The sequence below is a fragment of the Balaenoptera acutorostrata genome, chromosome 3 (genome assembly GCF_949987535.1).
Source record: "Balaenoptera acutorostrata chromosome 3, mBalAcu1.1, whole genome shotgun sequence".
Lineage (NCBI taxonomy): Eukaryota > Metazoa > Chordata > Mammalia > Artiodactyla > Balaenopteridae > Balaenoptera > Balaenoptera acutorostrata.
In genome coordinates this window covers 70019317-70034218 of record NC_080066.1, presented here as the reverse complement: position 1 = coordinate 70034218, position 14902 = coordinate 70019317, and the positions used below count along the sequence as shown (strand labels likewise).

General features: G+C 41.9%; 1 protein-coding gene across 7 annotated transcripts in view; it reads left to right on the top strand.

Moving 5' to 3' along the window:
* The window catches only part of IQCH (IQ motif containing H), a 210553-nt gene that overhangs the window by 170681 nt on the left and 24970 nt on the right, over positions 1-14902 (top strand). For 6 of the 7 annotated variants that reach the window (XM_028166528.2, XM_028166537.2, XM_028166534.2 and 3 more), the window contains one exon: positions 14716-14886. The exons of the other annotated variant lie outside the window; for it this stretch is intronic. In XM_028166528.2, coding sequence (XP_028022329.1) covers positions 14716-14886 — 171 coding nt within the window. The remainder of the gene's footprint in view (positions 1-14715; positions 14887-14902) is intronic. 7 annotated transcript variants of the gene reach the window in all.

Here is a 14902-nt window from a genome sequence, read left to right as displayed (position 1 = left end):
TGACTTCCTTTGTAAGTCTCTCCCCCCTCCTCAACCACCATCACCAAAGAAAATGTATGTTCTCTTGTATATCCTCAATATGCTTGTTGAATTGAGTCGAACAGCTTAAAGCCAGAAAACACATCTCCTATTTTTTTTAATATATTCCATCCTTGTGCTCAGCACATAAGGTAATCATTAAATGTTAATGACTAAGCGAAATGGAATAAAATCAGTATCGTGGTAGCCATTTTTAAGCTTTAAGAGTTTAAATGAGCAAGCCCGTACATAGCACCACAGCTGGGAGCGCCATATTGCCATTAAGCCAGAAGGTGGATTCACGGGATGGGAACATTGAAAACAGACACCACAAGAATGGTTAAGTCAGCTCTCCAAACCACTTTCTACAAGTAGCTACTGCTTTTCCCTCCATAATAATTTCACAATGATTAACCTGCTAGGTGAAAAATCCCAGGCAAAAACCTGAGTGTCAGAGGAGTTTAGAATAACCACTGAGTATCAGGCTAATGTTGGAGGTGATGTGGATAGAGGTAGACTCATTCCCATCTAGCTGGTCAGAAATATAAGAGAACTGCCATCTAGATTTCTATTATGGGCTTTATCTTTCAGAATAAATGCCCTTTTTTTTTTAATCATTAGATTTATGAAATCCGATCTCACATTCCAACACATATGGATATCAAAATGTGTATTTGGTGAGGAATAGTATCTTACGTTATCAATTTCTGCTTCCTTTGCTCATAGCACAAAATCCTACTTTTTGCCAAAACCTTACTTTGTAGCTTTTTAACTTAATTAAATATATAGGCAATTACTGACACCATCTGTCTTCATAGAAAAAGAGCAAGAAGTGACACAAAAGACTGGGACTCTGAAGGGAATCTTTAGCAAACAAATTCTTCGAGCTCCACTACAGTAATATCTATTTTTAGGAGCCCTTATGTTATTTTAAATCATTTATGCTTTTTAGAAATAATGAATTTGAGCTATACTTAAAATGTGGTGGCTTTGGTATGATTTTTTTAAAAGAAAATATCGAGTAATCCGTTGCTTTTTCAGTAAAACAAAAACTTAAACATGCTGTTGAACATCTGTTACTAGTACAGTCTAACACAGCACTTAAAATCCTTTAAAATCCCTGAAAACCTTTATAAAGTTACATGAATCTTTTGCATAAATAGAACTGTTTTAACAATATGTATATTCCTTTAAACATATATTTTGCTTTCTTAAACATATGATTCATTGTGTTGCCTAGCATTCCAATCCCTTATAAATAAATAAATGAAATGGCTTCACTTTTTGAGGGAGTCGGTCTTCCCCTATCATGCCACATTCCTAGCCCACTCTAGAGTACTCCTTATTTATATCTGTTTTTTAAACCTTATGCAATTTCTTCACAAAAGTCTTAATATGTAAATAATATCAAACCAACCCATTGAAACTTGAACAGGATAAGTCAGGAACCAACACAAAATAAAAGTCCAAATAAAATAACAGAATTCCCCTCCCATGGGGAGTACATTGTCAGGAAATACAAAGGAATTATAGAGAAAAGAGTCACATGTGGCTCCAAGAAGAGCATGGGATTGGCAGCTACCACCAAGGAGGACAACTGGGTTTTTCTGAAGGTCTTCCCTGAACTGAAAGGAGCGGGTTTTGAAGCCCTTGTGTCAGCTACTAAGAGCCCTTCCCTCCATAAGTAGAAGTGTGCATAAGAGGACAGCTCTAACGAGGCTCAATATAAAAGAGACACTTTTCAAAGAAATAACTGTTAAGACTTCTCTACTCATGTTAAAGACTTATGGTATACCAAAGAATATGCTGTCTCAGATTTGGGGCGAAAATATCAATATATATATTTTGTATTTTTTATTCACTTGTTGATGAAGGAGATATGAAGAAAGTGATTTCACAGTCACTTGTGATTGTGGAGCCCTAAAGCTCCACCCATATGTTTCTGGAAAGTGCCACAGGACTTCTATTGATCACAGGTAGGAACCTCGGCTTTTTGCTTACACTGAAGGACAATATTTCTTTGTCTTTTATTTTTAATATAAATTTATTTATTTATTTATGTCTGCGTTGGGTCTTTGTTGCTGCAAAACAACAAGCTGTGGGCTTTCTCTCCTTGCAGCGAGCGGGGGCAACTCTTCGTTGCGGTGCACAGGCTTCTCATTGCGGTGGCTTCTCTTGTTGCGGAGCACGGGCTCTAGGCACACAGGCTTCAGTAGTTGTGGCGCACGGGCTTAGTTGCTCCGCAGCATGTCTAGTTCCCAGACCAGGGACTGAACCCGTGTCCCCTACATTGGCAGGCAGATTATTAACCACTGTGCCACCAGGGAAGTCCCCCTATTCCTTTGTCTGTATAAAGCTCTTTCATTATACGCTCTCAAAGTGCTTTACAGACAAAAAATGGGGAAGGAGAGGCAGAAAGGTGTTAAGTGGCTTGCCCAAAGTTCCACGGTAAATCACAGGCCTTTCTCTGGCTTCAGAACCACCGAGTAATTGGTGGAGATTCTGGATGTGACTGCCAGCAGCACGGTGCTCTCTCACTTCTACCAAGCATTTGTTTCCCTGCCAGGTGGAGAGTAATCTCCAAGATCAAGCATGGGAAGAAAACCTGGACTTCAGAGCCAGGCAAACTTGGACCTTAATCCTAGCCCTGCCACTTAGCTGTGGAACTGGGGCAGGTTTCTGGGTTCCTTGAGCCTCCACTTCCACTTCTATAAAATGGGGGTGTTAATATCTACTTCAAAAGGTTGTTGTGAGGATGACATGAGAAAATACCAGAGTGCCTTGTACATAATAGACCCTTAATATACATTAATTCCCCATCCTCTTTCCTTCCCCAAGTCTCCCTCCTAGAGTCTGTCCTCCATGTGGTCAAGTAGGCAGCTTTCTAAATATTGTTGCCATCAACAAAGACAGCATATTGGCTTGATAGGGTGCCAAATCTTTCAACCACCAGAGTCTGTAGACAACAAAGGCAAAGTCGTGGAATCGATTCATCTCTCAGATAACCAAATCCAAAAGGTTCCATTATGGTAAACAGCCCTCTACCATCACCAAATTAGTCATGACTCATTGTATTATTGGATTAACTCGATGTCACTATGGAGGGCATAGGGCTTGCGGGGCACCCCAAACCACAGAAGGCGGGCTGAGGCATTGGGGGGCCCTCGAATGAGCAACAGGATGGAAGAAAGGAAGCAGATATGTTTAAGACAAAGCTTCCTTTGTGCCCACTTGCCTGACCAGCCCTGCCTCCCTTCTGGATTTGACCACACTCAGCCCCACTCAGTACAGGAGCTGATACAAAGTGAAAGCCTGCAGTGGGCAGTCAGAGGAAGTATACTGACTGTTACAGAAAAGTGACACTGCATCCCCAGACCTAATTGAGTCTTTCTGACGGATGCTAATATATTATCCCTTCCAGCCCATGACTGCTTATTGAGATCCAGGTACTAACCCTTGCTGAGTGCTAGTTTGCTTTAGTGTATAAAGCAGGTATTTTTTACCCACACATGGAAAAGCTTTTTGAAGTGTAGACTTGAAGAATACCTAGAATAAATTCAGAGGGCAGTCTGGGAGGTGGTTTCTCACAGTCTCCCTCATTCAGTCATTATTTCCACATGCAACTAGATTCAAACAAGTGGCCATACAAATTGTGGAGGCGTCCGCCCTAGAATGGGTTTCCTGGAGATTGGGATGTGTGTGTGTGTGTGTGTGTGTGCATGTGTGTGTGTAGCAGCTTTATTGAGATATCATATACATAAAACTCACTATTTTAAAGTATACAGTTCAGTGGCTTTTAGTATATTCACTGAGTTACACAGCCATCATAATTATCTAATTTTAGACCATTTCCTTTACTCTAAAAAGAAACTGTACCATTACAAATCACTTCCCATACCCTCTTCCTTCCAGCCACTGAAAACCACTTTCTGCCTCTATGGATTTCCCTATTCTTGACATTTCATATAAATGGGATCATACACTATGTGGTCTTTTGTGACTGGCTTCTTTCACTTAACAGAATATTTTCAAGGTTCATCCATGTTTAAGCATTTATCAGTGCTTCATTCCTTTTAATGGCTGAATAATATTCCATTGTATGGATGTACCACATTTTGTTTATCCATTCATCAGTTGATGGACATTTGGGTTGCTTCTCCTCTTTGATGGTTATGAATCATGTTGCTTTGAACATTCATGCACAAGTTTTTGTGTAAACATGTTTTCATTTCTCTTGGTTGCATACCTAGGAGTAGAATTGATGGGTCATATGGTAACTCTACATCAACTCTCTGAGGAACCGCCAAACTGTTTTTCAAAGTGGCTGCACCATTTTACAATCTTACTAGCAATGCATGAAGGTTCTTATTTCTTCATATCTTTGCCCACACTTGTTATTGTCTTTTTTATTTCAGCCACCTGTGTAGGTTTGAAGTGGTGTCTCTCCTGTCTGTGTTTTAAAGGGAAGATTTATTTCCTTGGGTTATTTAATGGAATCATCCAACAAAGATTTATTGTACATATATATCAGGAGTGCTGTGCTAGGTTTTATGCAGGATTCAGATATGAATCAGAGGACCCTGCTGTAGGTCTGATTCTCCTCTCCAGGAATTTCCCAAATGTAAACAAACTTGCCTTGGACTTGAAATCAAGAGCTCTGAGCTCTTGTCTCTACCTCTCTTGGAGTCCTGTGCCTGGGGTTTGAGGAGGCTGGACAAGATCACCTCCAAGGCCACAGCCTGTGTTTCTTGCCCACACAGTCTGCAACCAAGGTTGTTCTTTATAAAACATTCTGGTTTACTGGAGCTGTCAAGGAAACTGGGAGGGAATGCCGAACTCTGCTGCCAACTCATTGCACTGATGGGGCCATTGCTTCATGCACATCCCCACCTCACTTAGCAAGACAGCCTTCCATGTCCACAAGGACTGGGCACAAGAATCCTCCCCTATGGGAGCTCCAGAACAAGAGCCTTCTGCCTTGAAAATCCACACAAAAGCCTTTTAGAGATCATTTGCAGTAACTTTAAAAGAGCACTTCTCAACTAAGCAAATCATTCACAAGTCCTGACATTTATAGTGTGAAAATTGAAGAAGAATAACTATATACAGCATGGGATTATTATATTGAATTGGCATGGAAGAAGCATATATAATTACTAGTCCCAGAAACCTATAACAGGTTATAAAAATTGGGTTTTCATGTTTATTATAGCTTACTGCTTAATGTCAAAATAAGAAAATGGCCTTCCAAAAGTTCATAATAAAAAAAGTGAGGAAATACTTAAAAGGAAAAAAGAAATGAGTATGTAATTCTGTACCTTAAGAATACAAATAGGGCTTCCCTGGTGGCGCAGCGGTTGAGAATCTGCCTGCCAATGCAGGGGACACGGGTTCGAGCCCTGGTCTGGGAAGATCCCACATGCCGCGGAGCAACTAGGCCCGTGAGCCACAACTACTGAGACTGCGCCTCTGGAGCCTGTGCTCCGCAACAAGAGAGGCTGCGACAGCGAGAGGCCCGCGCACCACGATGAAGAGTGGACCTGCTTGCCACAACTAGAGAAAGCCCTAGCACAGAAACGAAGACCCAACACAGCCAAAAATAAATATAAATAAATAAAAATTTAAAAAATATATTATAAAAAAAAGAATACAAATAATAGAAGTTAGGCCATCAATCTCAAAAGTAATAGAGAATCATAAATTTATAGAGGTAGTGGAAGAAGCTTGGAAAAAGGAAGCAGAGAAGGCAAGAGTATGTTAAAAATTTTGTGATTTTTTTATTTTTATTTTTTTACAAAAGTGGAAAACATAAGTACAACTGCTGATGGTGCAGGTTTAAATTTCAATATTTTCCATTTTGGATCCCAAAATTAATTTTGAATATAGTTCCTACACATCCTGAAAGAATTTCCAAGGTCACAGAGAAGCTTCTGGCACTATATAGAAATTGGACTATGAATGCTGGTAATTAGGTGTCATGGAAAGAGCTGGAGCAGGAATCAGGAAACTTGATTCCAGCTCTTCCCCTAATTGTGGGACCTGAGTGAGTCAGTTCACCTCTCAGAGTCCTCGGCCATAAAATGAGGAGGTGGGCATGATGAATGTCATTTTAGGTCGGCCAGGACAGAGCTGTTTAAATAGACCTCTTTGGGCCCTGAATATTTTCAGTTTTAGAGATTCCATTACCCTACATCACATCAAATGTACAAACACACTCTCATGGAATGTGACGTAGACATAACTGTGTAGAAGAGTTGTGTTGTGTTTAACTGAGATGTCAACTTTGTTGATATTTTTGTTATTTGATAGTTTTCTTTTCATATTTGGGGGCCAGTAACCTTTTTTTCAGAATCCAAATATTTTTAAGGCCTTTGAAAATCACGGAGGCCCTAGGCATGGTGGACTACTGGGCCCTGAGTGCTAAGTGGCAGGGCCCAGATTTTTTGCTGCCTTCGGCCCCATGAACTCCAAAGGCCCAATATAAGGTAGTATCCAAGGTGGGTGGGAGAGAATGGATACTCTAGTTGCTCAGAGACAGCCTTATGGAGCTGTGATTTAAATCGTGCCCAAAAGGATACACAGGATTAATAGAGACAGAGGGGAAGGCCTCCAAGACGAATACTAGGAGTCTCAGCTGTTGATTGGGGGCCCTGGGTGACTGCCCCATCCAGCAGTAACTGCAGTTCTTCACCTCTCCGAGAGACTGTGCCATCCCAGAAGCCACCACTAGGTGGCAACATGCCAAGAGGCTGCAGTCCTCTCTGCCTATCTATAGATATTTTTATGTAATACAAACAATTCTTACCAAATATTATAATCACATTAACATTTTCCTACGTAAAAATTCTTACAGTGCAGTGTACCACCTGCATAAAAATTAAGTATCAGGTGTGTTGTTTACCACAATGGAGAGTTTGATGCTGTTTGGTGATTTAGTGATGGGAAGAGATCTCATTTAGTAGCTACTTAAGAAAGTATGCTCTCTGTATGATAGCCGGGATTCTGGAGCCTGTTTTTTTTTTTTTTTTTTTTTTTTTTTTTTTTTTAATTTTTTTTTTTTTATAGCTACTTTATTTATTTATTTATTTATTTATTTTTGGCTGTGTTGGGTCTTCGGTTCGTGCGAGGGCTTTCTCTAGTTGCGGCAAGCGGGGGCCACTCTTCATCGCGGTGCGGGGACCGCTCTTCATCGCGGTGCGCAGGCCTTTCACCATCGCGGCCCCTCCCGTTGCGGGGCACAGGCTCCAGACGCGCAGGCTCAGTAGTTGTGGCTCACGGGCCCAGTTGCTCCGTGGCATGTGGGATCTTCCCAGACCAGGGCTTGAACCCGTGTCCCCTGCATTAGCAGGCAGATTCTCAACCACTGCGCCACCAGGGAAGCCCTGGAGCCTGTTTTTAAACAGCATCTGAGGAGAGTTAAGTGTGTACACTATCTCTGAGAATCAGGCAAGAATACCAAAGTCAAGAGCCAAGCAAGTGAGTTCCTACTCCTGCCCCAGACTCTGCTCCTGGCAGTCACACAGGGAACAAATCCAAACAGGTTTGTTTCTGCCAGACCCCACAATAATAGTCTCATGCAATATCTCATGTAGTCACTGGATCTTCTCAACAACCCTCAGAGATAGCGACCACTGGTCTGTGTTAACAGACAAGGAAACTGAGGCCCAGAGAGGGGAAGGAAGTTAAAATCACACAGACAGTAAGTGGCGAGGCCAACACTCCCTTCCACTGAGGTCCTGTAATTCTGGTCCAGTGCTCTTTCCATCCAGTGAAGACATCTGCCTCCCTCCAGGCACTGGCCTCTCTAGTCCCTATCGCCCTCAAGCTGCCATCACTTCTTTTCCCTACCAAGCTGCCCCTACCCTTCTCAGCCTTATTTCATCTTGACCTAAACCTGCTGAGAAGCATGTCCCCTAGGGAAGGCCCCATGTCCTACAGACCTTGCCTCTCCCCAACCAAGGAGACCCTTGAGCCCGAGGCCCAAAAGTAACAGCAGAGAAAAAGATGCCTCCCTACAGGGACTGATTCTGCTTTATCCCTTCCAACCCAGCCAAGCACATCCTCCTGATTTTACAGCTGAGAAAGGAGAAAAGGTGCCTGAGATCCCATCCCATCCTCTAGAACACCATTCAACAAAGGCATCTCACACTTAACACACCAAAACCTGAAATCTTAATTTTATCCTTTAAACTATTCCTCTAGCAATCTTTCCCACTCAGTACACGGTAATTCCACCCTTCCATTTTTTCAGGGCAAAAGTCTTGGAGACATCCTTGGCTCCTTTCTTTCTCTCACACCTGCATCCAACTCATCAATAAGTCCTTTAGGTTCTAGTTTTGAAATGTATCTATAATATGACCACTTCTCCCACCCTCTACTATTACTGTGCTGGACCAACCCCCATCATCTCTCACTCAGATTACTGCAAACAGCCTCCTTGCTGACCTTACTGTTTCCATCCTTGTCCCCTTTTGGTCTCTTCTCCCCACCGCAACCAGGGTAACCCTTTAAAAATATGAGATATCATGTCACTCCTCTGCTCAGCACCCTCCAATGGATTCCCAGGCTCCACAGTTAATAAGTAGGAAATAAGCCCCCAGCTCTGTATTTAGCCAAACCAGTAAGGACAGAGGGAACCTTGGCTACCCATGGCTGTATCGCCCAGCCAGCAGACAGCTGGGCAGGTGGCCTGGTCTCCATAGCTTAGGCATAGCTGTGGGTCTGACTGAGGGTTTGGTCTTGCTCTAGAAAGAATCAAGTGATCAAATGGTGGGTTTCCTATAACGTTGGGACTATGAATGAAGACATGAACATGGGCAGGGAGGTGGTACACACATCCCTCAGCCTCGACAGGCTGCTGAGGAGGGTGGGCTGTGTATTGCACTCTGTTCTAAAGGCCTGATGCCATCTCTATGGTGGGTGAATTCTCAGTGCTGCATCTCTCAGTAGCCTTAGTTGGAGGTCTACCTTTTAAAAAAATTCCACACGAGCAACAACATGGATGGACCTGGGGGTTATTATGCTTAGTGAAATAAGTCAGAGAAGACAAATACTGTTTGTTATCACTTATATGTAGAATCTAAAAAAATAAAACAAACTAGTGAATATAACAAAAAGGAAACAGACTCATAGATATAGAGAACAAACTAGTGGTTACCAGTGGGGAAAGGGACAGGGAGAGGAGCAAGATAGGGGTAAAGGATTAAGAGGTACAGACTATTATGTATAAAATAAATAAGCTACAAGGATATATTGTACAGCACAGGGAATATAGCCAATATTTTATAATAACTTTAAATGGAGTATAATCTGTAAAAATACTGAATCACTATGCTGTACACCTTAAACTAACATATTGTAAATTATACTTCAATTTAAAAATTTGAATGAAAAAAACCACTATGAATATCCTGAACAACCTACTGATTATTTTTCCAAATTTATTATCAGAATGAAAGGTTCTAAATAAAATTTTCAAATCAAAAAAAATTCTACACATGCTTAGGAATCTTCCCAGTTAGCCTCATAGCTGCATCTAGAGGCAACTGAGGGAGGGTCCACCAGGACTATTATCCCCAGTGATTAGTCGAGTAAAGTGGCCCAGAGAGGTGACTTTGCTGAGAGTCATGAATATTTGTCTTAGACCCTGGTACCAAGAGTAGGGCCTTTAGCAAGTCACTTACCCTGTCTGGAGCGTCAGATTCTTCTCCTTACAAATAAAGATGAAAAAGGAAAGAAAACCTAGAGATGGGTCTGCAAAACATCCATGGACTCTTGACAGCTCTGAAACTCTATGATTCTTCAACAAATGTTATTTAATCTATAAATTAGTCTCTCAGTCCCATACCTACCCCAATGTCCATAAAAGAAGGTTGGCAAGACCAAACTCTTTGCTACTTCTGCCCTTGGAGATAGTTACAGAATGTAGGGCCTTAGCACATCTGCCCACAACTATATCCTCTGCCACCCATCCATCCTGCCTGTCACAGGAAAGAGGCAGAAGCAGCAGGGGTGATCAGGCGGCCTCCATCTGCCTGGAGCACCTAAGGCAAAAAGAGCTTAATACCGGGACCCTCTCTCCCACACCTCCCCACACAGAAGCGTGTTATTACCATTTCATCCCAAAGCTTGAAGCCCAAGAAGGACCCAGAACCTTGGAACGAACAATTCTGGGCAAGCTCACCTCTGCCTGACCCTGTCTTCAGTTCTCACATGCTTGTTTAAAGGCAATGAGGTCGTTGCAGTTTCTTGGTTTGCCTTCTGCCCTGTGCTCCGCCCACCCCGCCTCAGGTCTCCCAACACAGCAGCAGTGAGGATTGCATCCAGCCCAGCGCTGGTAGGGGAGTAGAGAGCTGGGCCTCTGCAGCACCTCTCCCCACCCCATCCCACGCCTACTGGCCCTGCCCCTGGCTGAAGTTGCAATGGACTTTTTTTGCAACCAATCAAATTAGAAATAGAATGTGAGCCACATGTGTAATTTTTAATTTTCTAGTAGCCTCATTTTAAAATGTAATCAAAAAAAGATGAAAATAATTTTAATACATAATGTGTTTTATTTAACCCAGCATAACCAAGAATAGTATCATTTCGACATGTAATCTGTATAAAATATTAATGAGATATTTCACGTTCTTCAAAATCTGGTGTGTATTTTACATTTATAGCACATCTCAATTTGAACCAACCTCATTTCAAGTGCTCAATAGGTACACGTGGCCAGTGGCTGCCATATTAGATAGTGCAGATCTAGAATATACATGAGAGTCTATATATAATTTTGCTTACCATAAATCTACTAATGTTAACATTTTGTTATATTCTCATCTAGTCTTTTCTAGATATAGTATTATTTTTACAAAGTTGAAGTCATATTGCCCATATGACTATATCCTTCTCTTGCTGTTTTGTGTATCTTCCTACATCATCAAAAGTGAGTCACAATCATTGTCTTTAATGATAATATCATAGACTATCCCATCACTTGGGTGTGTCATAATCTCCTTATCCAATGCCCAAATGTTGGAGAGCTGCAATTTTTCAGTTTTACAAACAGCGCTGAGATGAAGATTTTTATGTTGCTCATGCTTCTTAAGGCCTTGATGTAAATCCCTCTAGTGTTCTAGCCATTTTTTAAAAAATGGATTTTGAATATCAGTCAAACAACTATCAACAAGGGCTTTATGACTGGGAGCTGAGACACCTTGGTTTCTTGTCCCACACCTTTGATACGTGGCTCTGAAGTCCAGGGCAAACCACTTTGCTTCTCACACTAGAGTTGCTCCATTTATAAAATAAACCAACTGTATTTGATGATTTTTAAGGATCTTTCCAGCGCTAACCTTCAGTGATGTTTTTCCCTCAACTTCACATCTAACCAATTAACCTGTCAAACTAGGCGTTTCAAGTCCTACAAGTCATGTCAAAGCCACCTCCTAAACATTGAAAAATATATCCACTTCTCTCCATCTCCAGTCGTAGTGCCTTTCTATGTACATCATCGCTCATCTAAATTGGGATGCAGAGGGAAATTAGGTTCTAAACATTAAGAGCGAAATCCAAAATCAAGAATAGGATTAAATGAGATATGTGTGAAAGCCTGGGGCTGGCACAGAGGAGATGTTCAATGAATATTTGCTGCATTTGAATCTGAAACCAGCTTCAAGAAACCCTGTCCCTGAAAGGTTGTGAAGGAGTTCACAGTGAAACATCAGAGGCGCTGCTGTGCCCTGCTGGGAGCCAGCCTGCCCCAGACACTGAGAGCTGTCAGAAGACAAAGACTCAGCAGCTTCCCCTAAAGGGCTGACAGCCTAGAGGGGGAAATGGGAACCCCTGTCCGCAAAACAAAGATGCCTCAGGCGGTGTCTTCAATGGAAAAACCAGATGGAGAACAGCACAATTATCTGAGCAATTCAGGCAAGCCTGCTGTTGAGGAAAAGGCGTGAAGAAATTTGTTCTATTTCCTTTGTGACAAGGAGTTAGGGAAGCCTCGGGTAGCAAAAACACTTTGTGTCTACAGAAAGACCAGAGTTCTGGCCTACGCTCTATGATTTTAGGCAAACCACGAAACCACTTTTTGATCTCAGTATCCTCATCGGTCAAATTGAGATACAGTAATACCAACTTTGTTCAAACCTAACCACCTACTGGATTGAGTTGTGAGGTTGAACACAATGATTATGAATGGGGAAAACAGCTATTAAATGAAGCAATCTAATAACTACATAGGCAACTGAAAATGAGTCTCCTAAGATTCTACTCCTCTTAAAGGAAATGTTTAGTAATCATCAATAACATCTGTATTGAACTTTATAACATGCAAGGGAATTTTATGTGCATTTATTCTATTTTGTTTTCAAAACCCATTGTGGTAGTATTATCATTTGTGCCTTTTACACTTAAGGATACTGAGATTGAGAGAGCTTAAATAACCGTTAAAGTTTGCACTCTTTGTGAGGGCCAGATTCAGGCTGACTCCTTGGTTGCCTTCCCACTAAAATCCTCATCACCAAGACATTAATATTATTATCATAATATTAATAATGTTTGTTATATGCATTTCTCTTTGATCAAGGACACTGAAACATCAAAACAGAAGCTCTGGAAAAAAATGCCAGACATGTAAGAACAGCAAGTTCACTTTCTTGTATTAAGGAAAAGTAGCTGTCCCCATCTGATTTGCATTTTATGCAATACAGCAGGAAATATTTAAGTTGACAAATAGGATATTTACAACTGCAACAGATCCTTGGCAGTTAGTTTTTAACAATTGTTGCAAATGTGATTTATTTGCTATTATAAAAGGGCATTACTGTGCGAATATGACTCCTGAAATTAGCATCAGTTTAGCAAGGGGCCTTGACAGCCTGACCTCTTAATATCCTTATAATGATGCCATTTACATTCCATGCTTACTCAAGTCACTCACTGCTAGATTTGTTTGAGAGGAGTCCACTCTAGGGCAGATGTATTCTGTATTTTAACACACCGAGTTGGTGTGGGGGGCACATGTAGGCCTTCTAAGGGGAAAAACTGTTTAATCAAGTCTTCATGAAAATGTGTTCGTTTCCAACTTCCTACAGTGAAAAGGCATTACTGCTAATTACAGCATACTCCAGAAACACAATACTTCATGTTTTCTCCACAAGACATTTCCATGGCATGGATATATTAAACAAGAACACGTTTTGATCCTCTGCAGCTTTAGCTTTTAGTGTGAGTGGGAAACTAGTCCTGGGTAAGGATTGGCTGGGCCAGGATTAATGCCATCTCCACCAGCAGGGAAAGGGCAGAGGGTGGACTTGGAGCCAGGCAGAACTGGATTCAGATCCCAGCACCACCACTTCCTAGCTGTGTGGACATGGGTACTTCTCTGAACCTCTGTTTCTTTATCCATGACATGGAGCTGTTATTTTTAAGGTTATTATAAAGATCTAAGATGTTTGTGAAGCACCTGGCACACTGTAGGTACTTGATACATGGGAATTGGTCATGTTTGTGTTGCTTGTCAAAGCTCAGATGTTACCTTCTCCATGATGCAGCCCTGAGTTCAAACTAGACAAACTCAGCCTGTCTGTTCTTTCTCTGCTTTGGTACTACTTTGTTCCACCCCTTTATCATATCAAGTATTCATTGTGTTGTAATCAATTGAGTATGATTCTATCTGTCTTCCCATTCTTGATGTGTCTCTTTACCTTTTACACTTGGATAACTAGCACAATAATATGCCTTGAGCATTGAACTCAGGAGGATTCTGGGGGTGCTTCTGGATTCAGTGTAGGGGTGAGGGGTGACAAGAGAAATTAAGGACGGTCTGCCACAGGAGAGGAGAGAGGGTACCATATGACCCACTTTGCCATCAGCAGTTTAGCACATAGTGGATGCTCAGTTAAGTATCTGTCAAAGGTGTTAATGGACATTACTCAATTATCTAGTAGCTTAGAGTAACTTATTGCTTATAATATCTGTTTATCAAAGCATGTTAATTTCTATTGCATCATAGTATCCTTCTAATGACCCTGGGATTCAGCTAGGGTGGATGCTATCTTCGTTTCCCTGTTGAGGATACTGTGACATTGTAGGGTGGGTGAAGTGACTTTCCTGCACCCTTAAGGTAAAAATAGTGGTAGAGCTAAGGCTTGTAGGCCAACCCTAAGTTTCCCTTAAGAATCATGTTGAGATTCCCAGAGAAGCCAGCACTGCTTTTTCTGAAGCCAGGGCAAACTGCCCTTTTCTATTATTTACGCACTCAGGGCAAACTGCCTTTTTCTAATATTTACTCACTCTTTCCCCCTCTGTCTGCTCTGCTTGAACTCCCCATCCTCTGGAGTTCCCATCCAGCTTCATTTCTCAATAGCAAGCATTGCACTGGCTACTTTAGAAGTGACAAACCACAGGCAGAAAAATAAAAGTGCACATGAGCCTTTCGGAACCGGGCCTCTCCATCAGATTAGCTTGGACAGGTATTTCCAATTGTGTAACCTCCCACAAGAACCTTAAATCTTCTGACGAGAATCAGACTGGAGACTCTATCCCTCAGTTGAACGAAGGAGAAACAGAAGCAAAAACATCTACTCCGTTAAGTCACATGTTCACTGTTGTAGTTGGGTCTGGTGTGGTTTGGGGTGGTCAGAGGTGGTGGGGGCCTTCTCTCCTGGTGGCTCATCACACCCTCACTTCTTCGGCTCCTGTTCTACTCAGGTGTGGGCAACAGGCCTCAACCTCTCATACAGTGACCAGTTGGCCCTGACTCAGCTCACCTTATACTTGACCAACGGCCACCTGGATTGCAGTTTGAGCACCCTTGAAGTGCCCCGCTTTGTTCCCAAGAAAGACAAGAAAATGAGCCACCTAAACACTGCAGCAATGCCGGTAAGCTACCGATGCT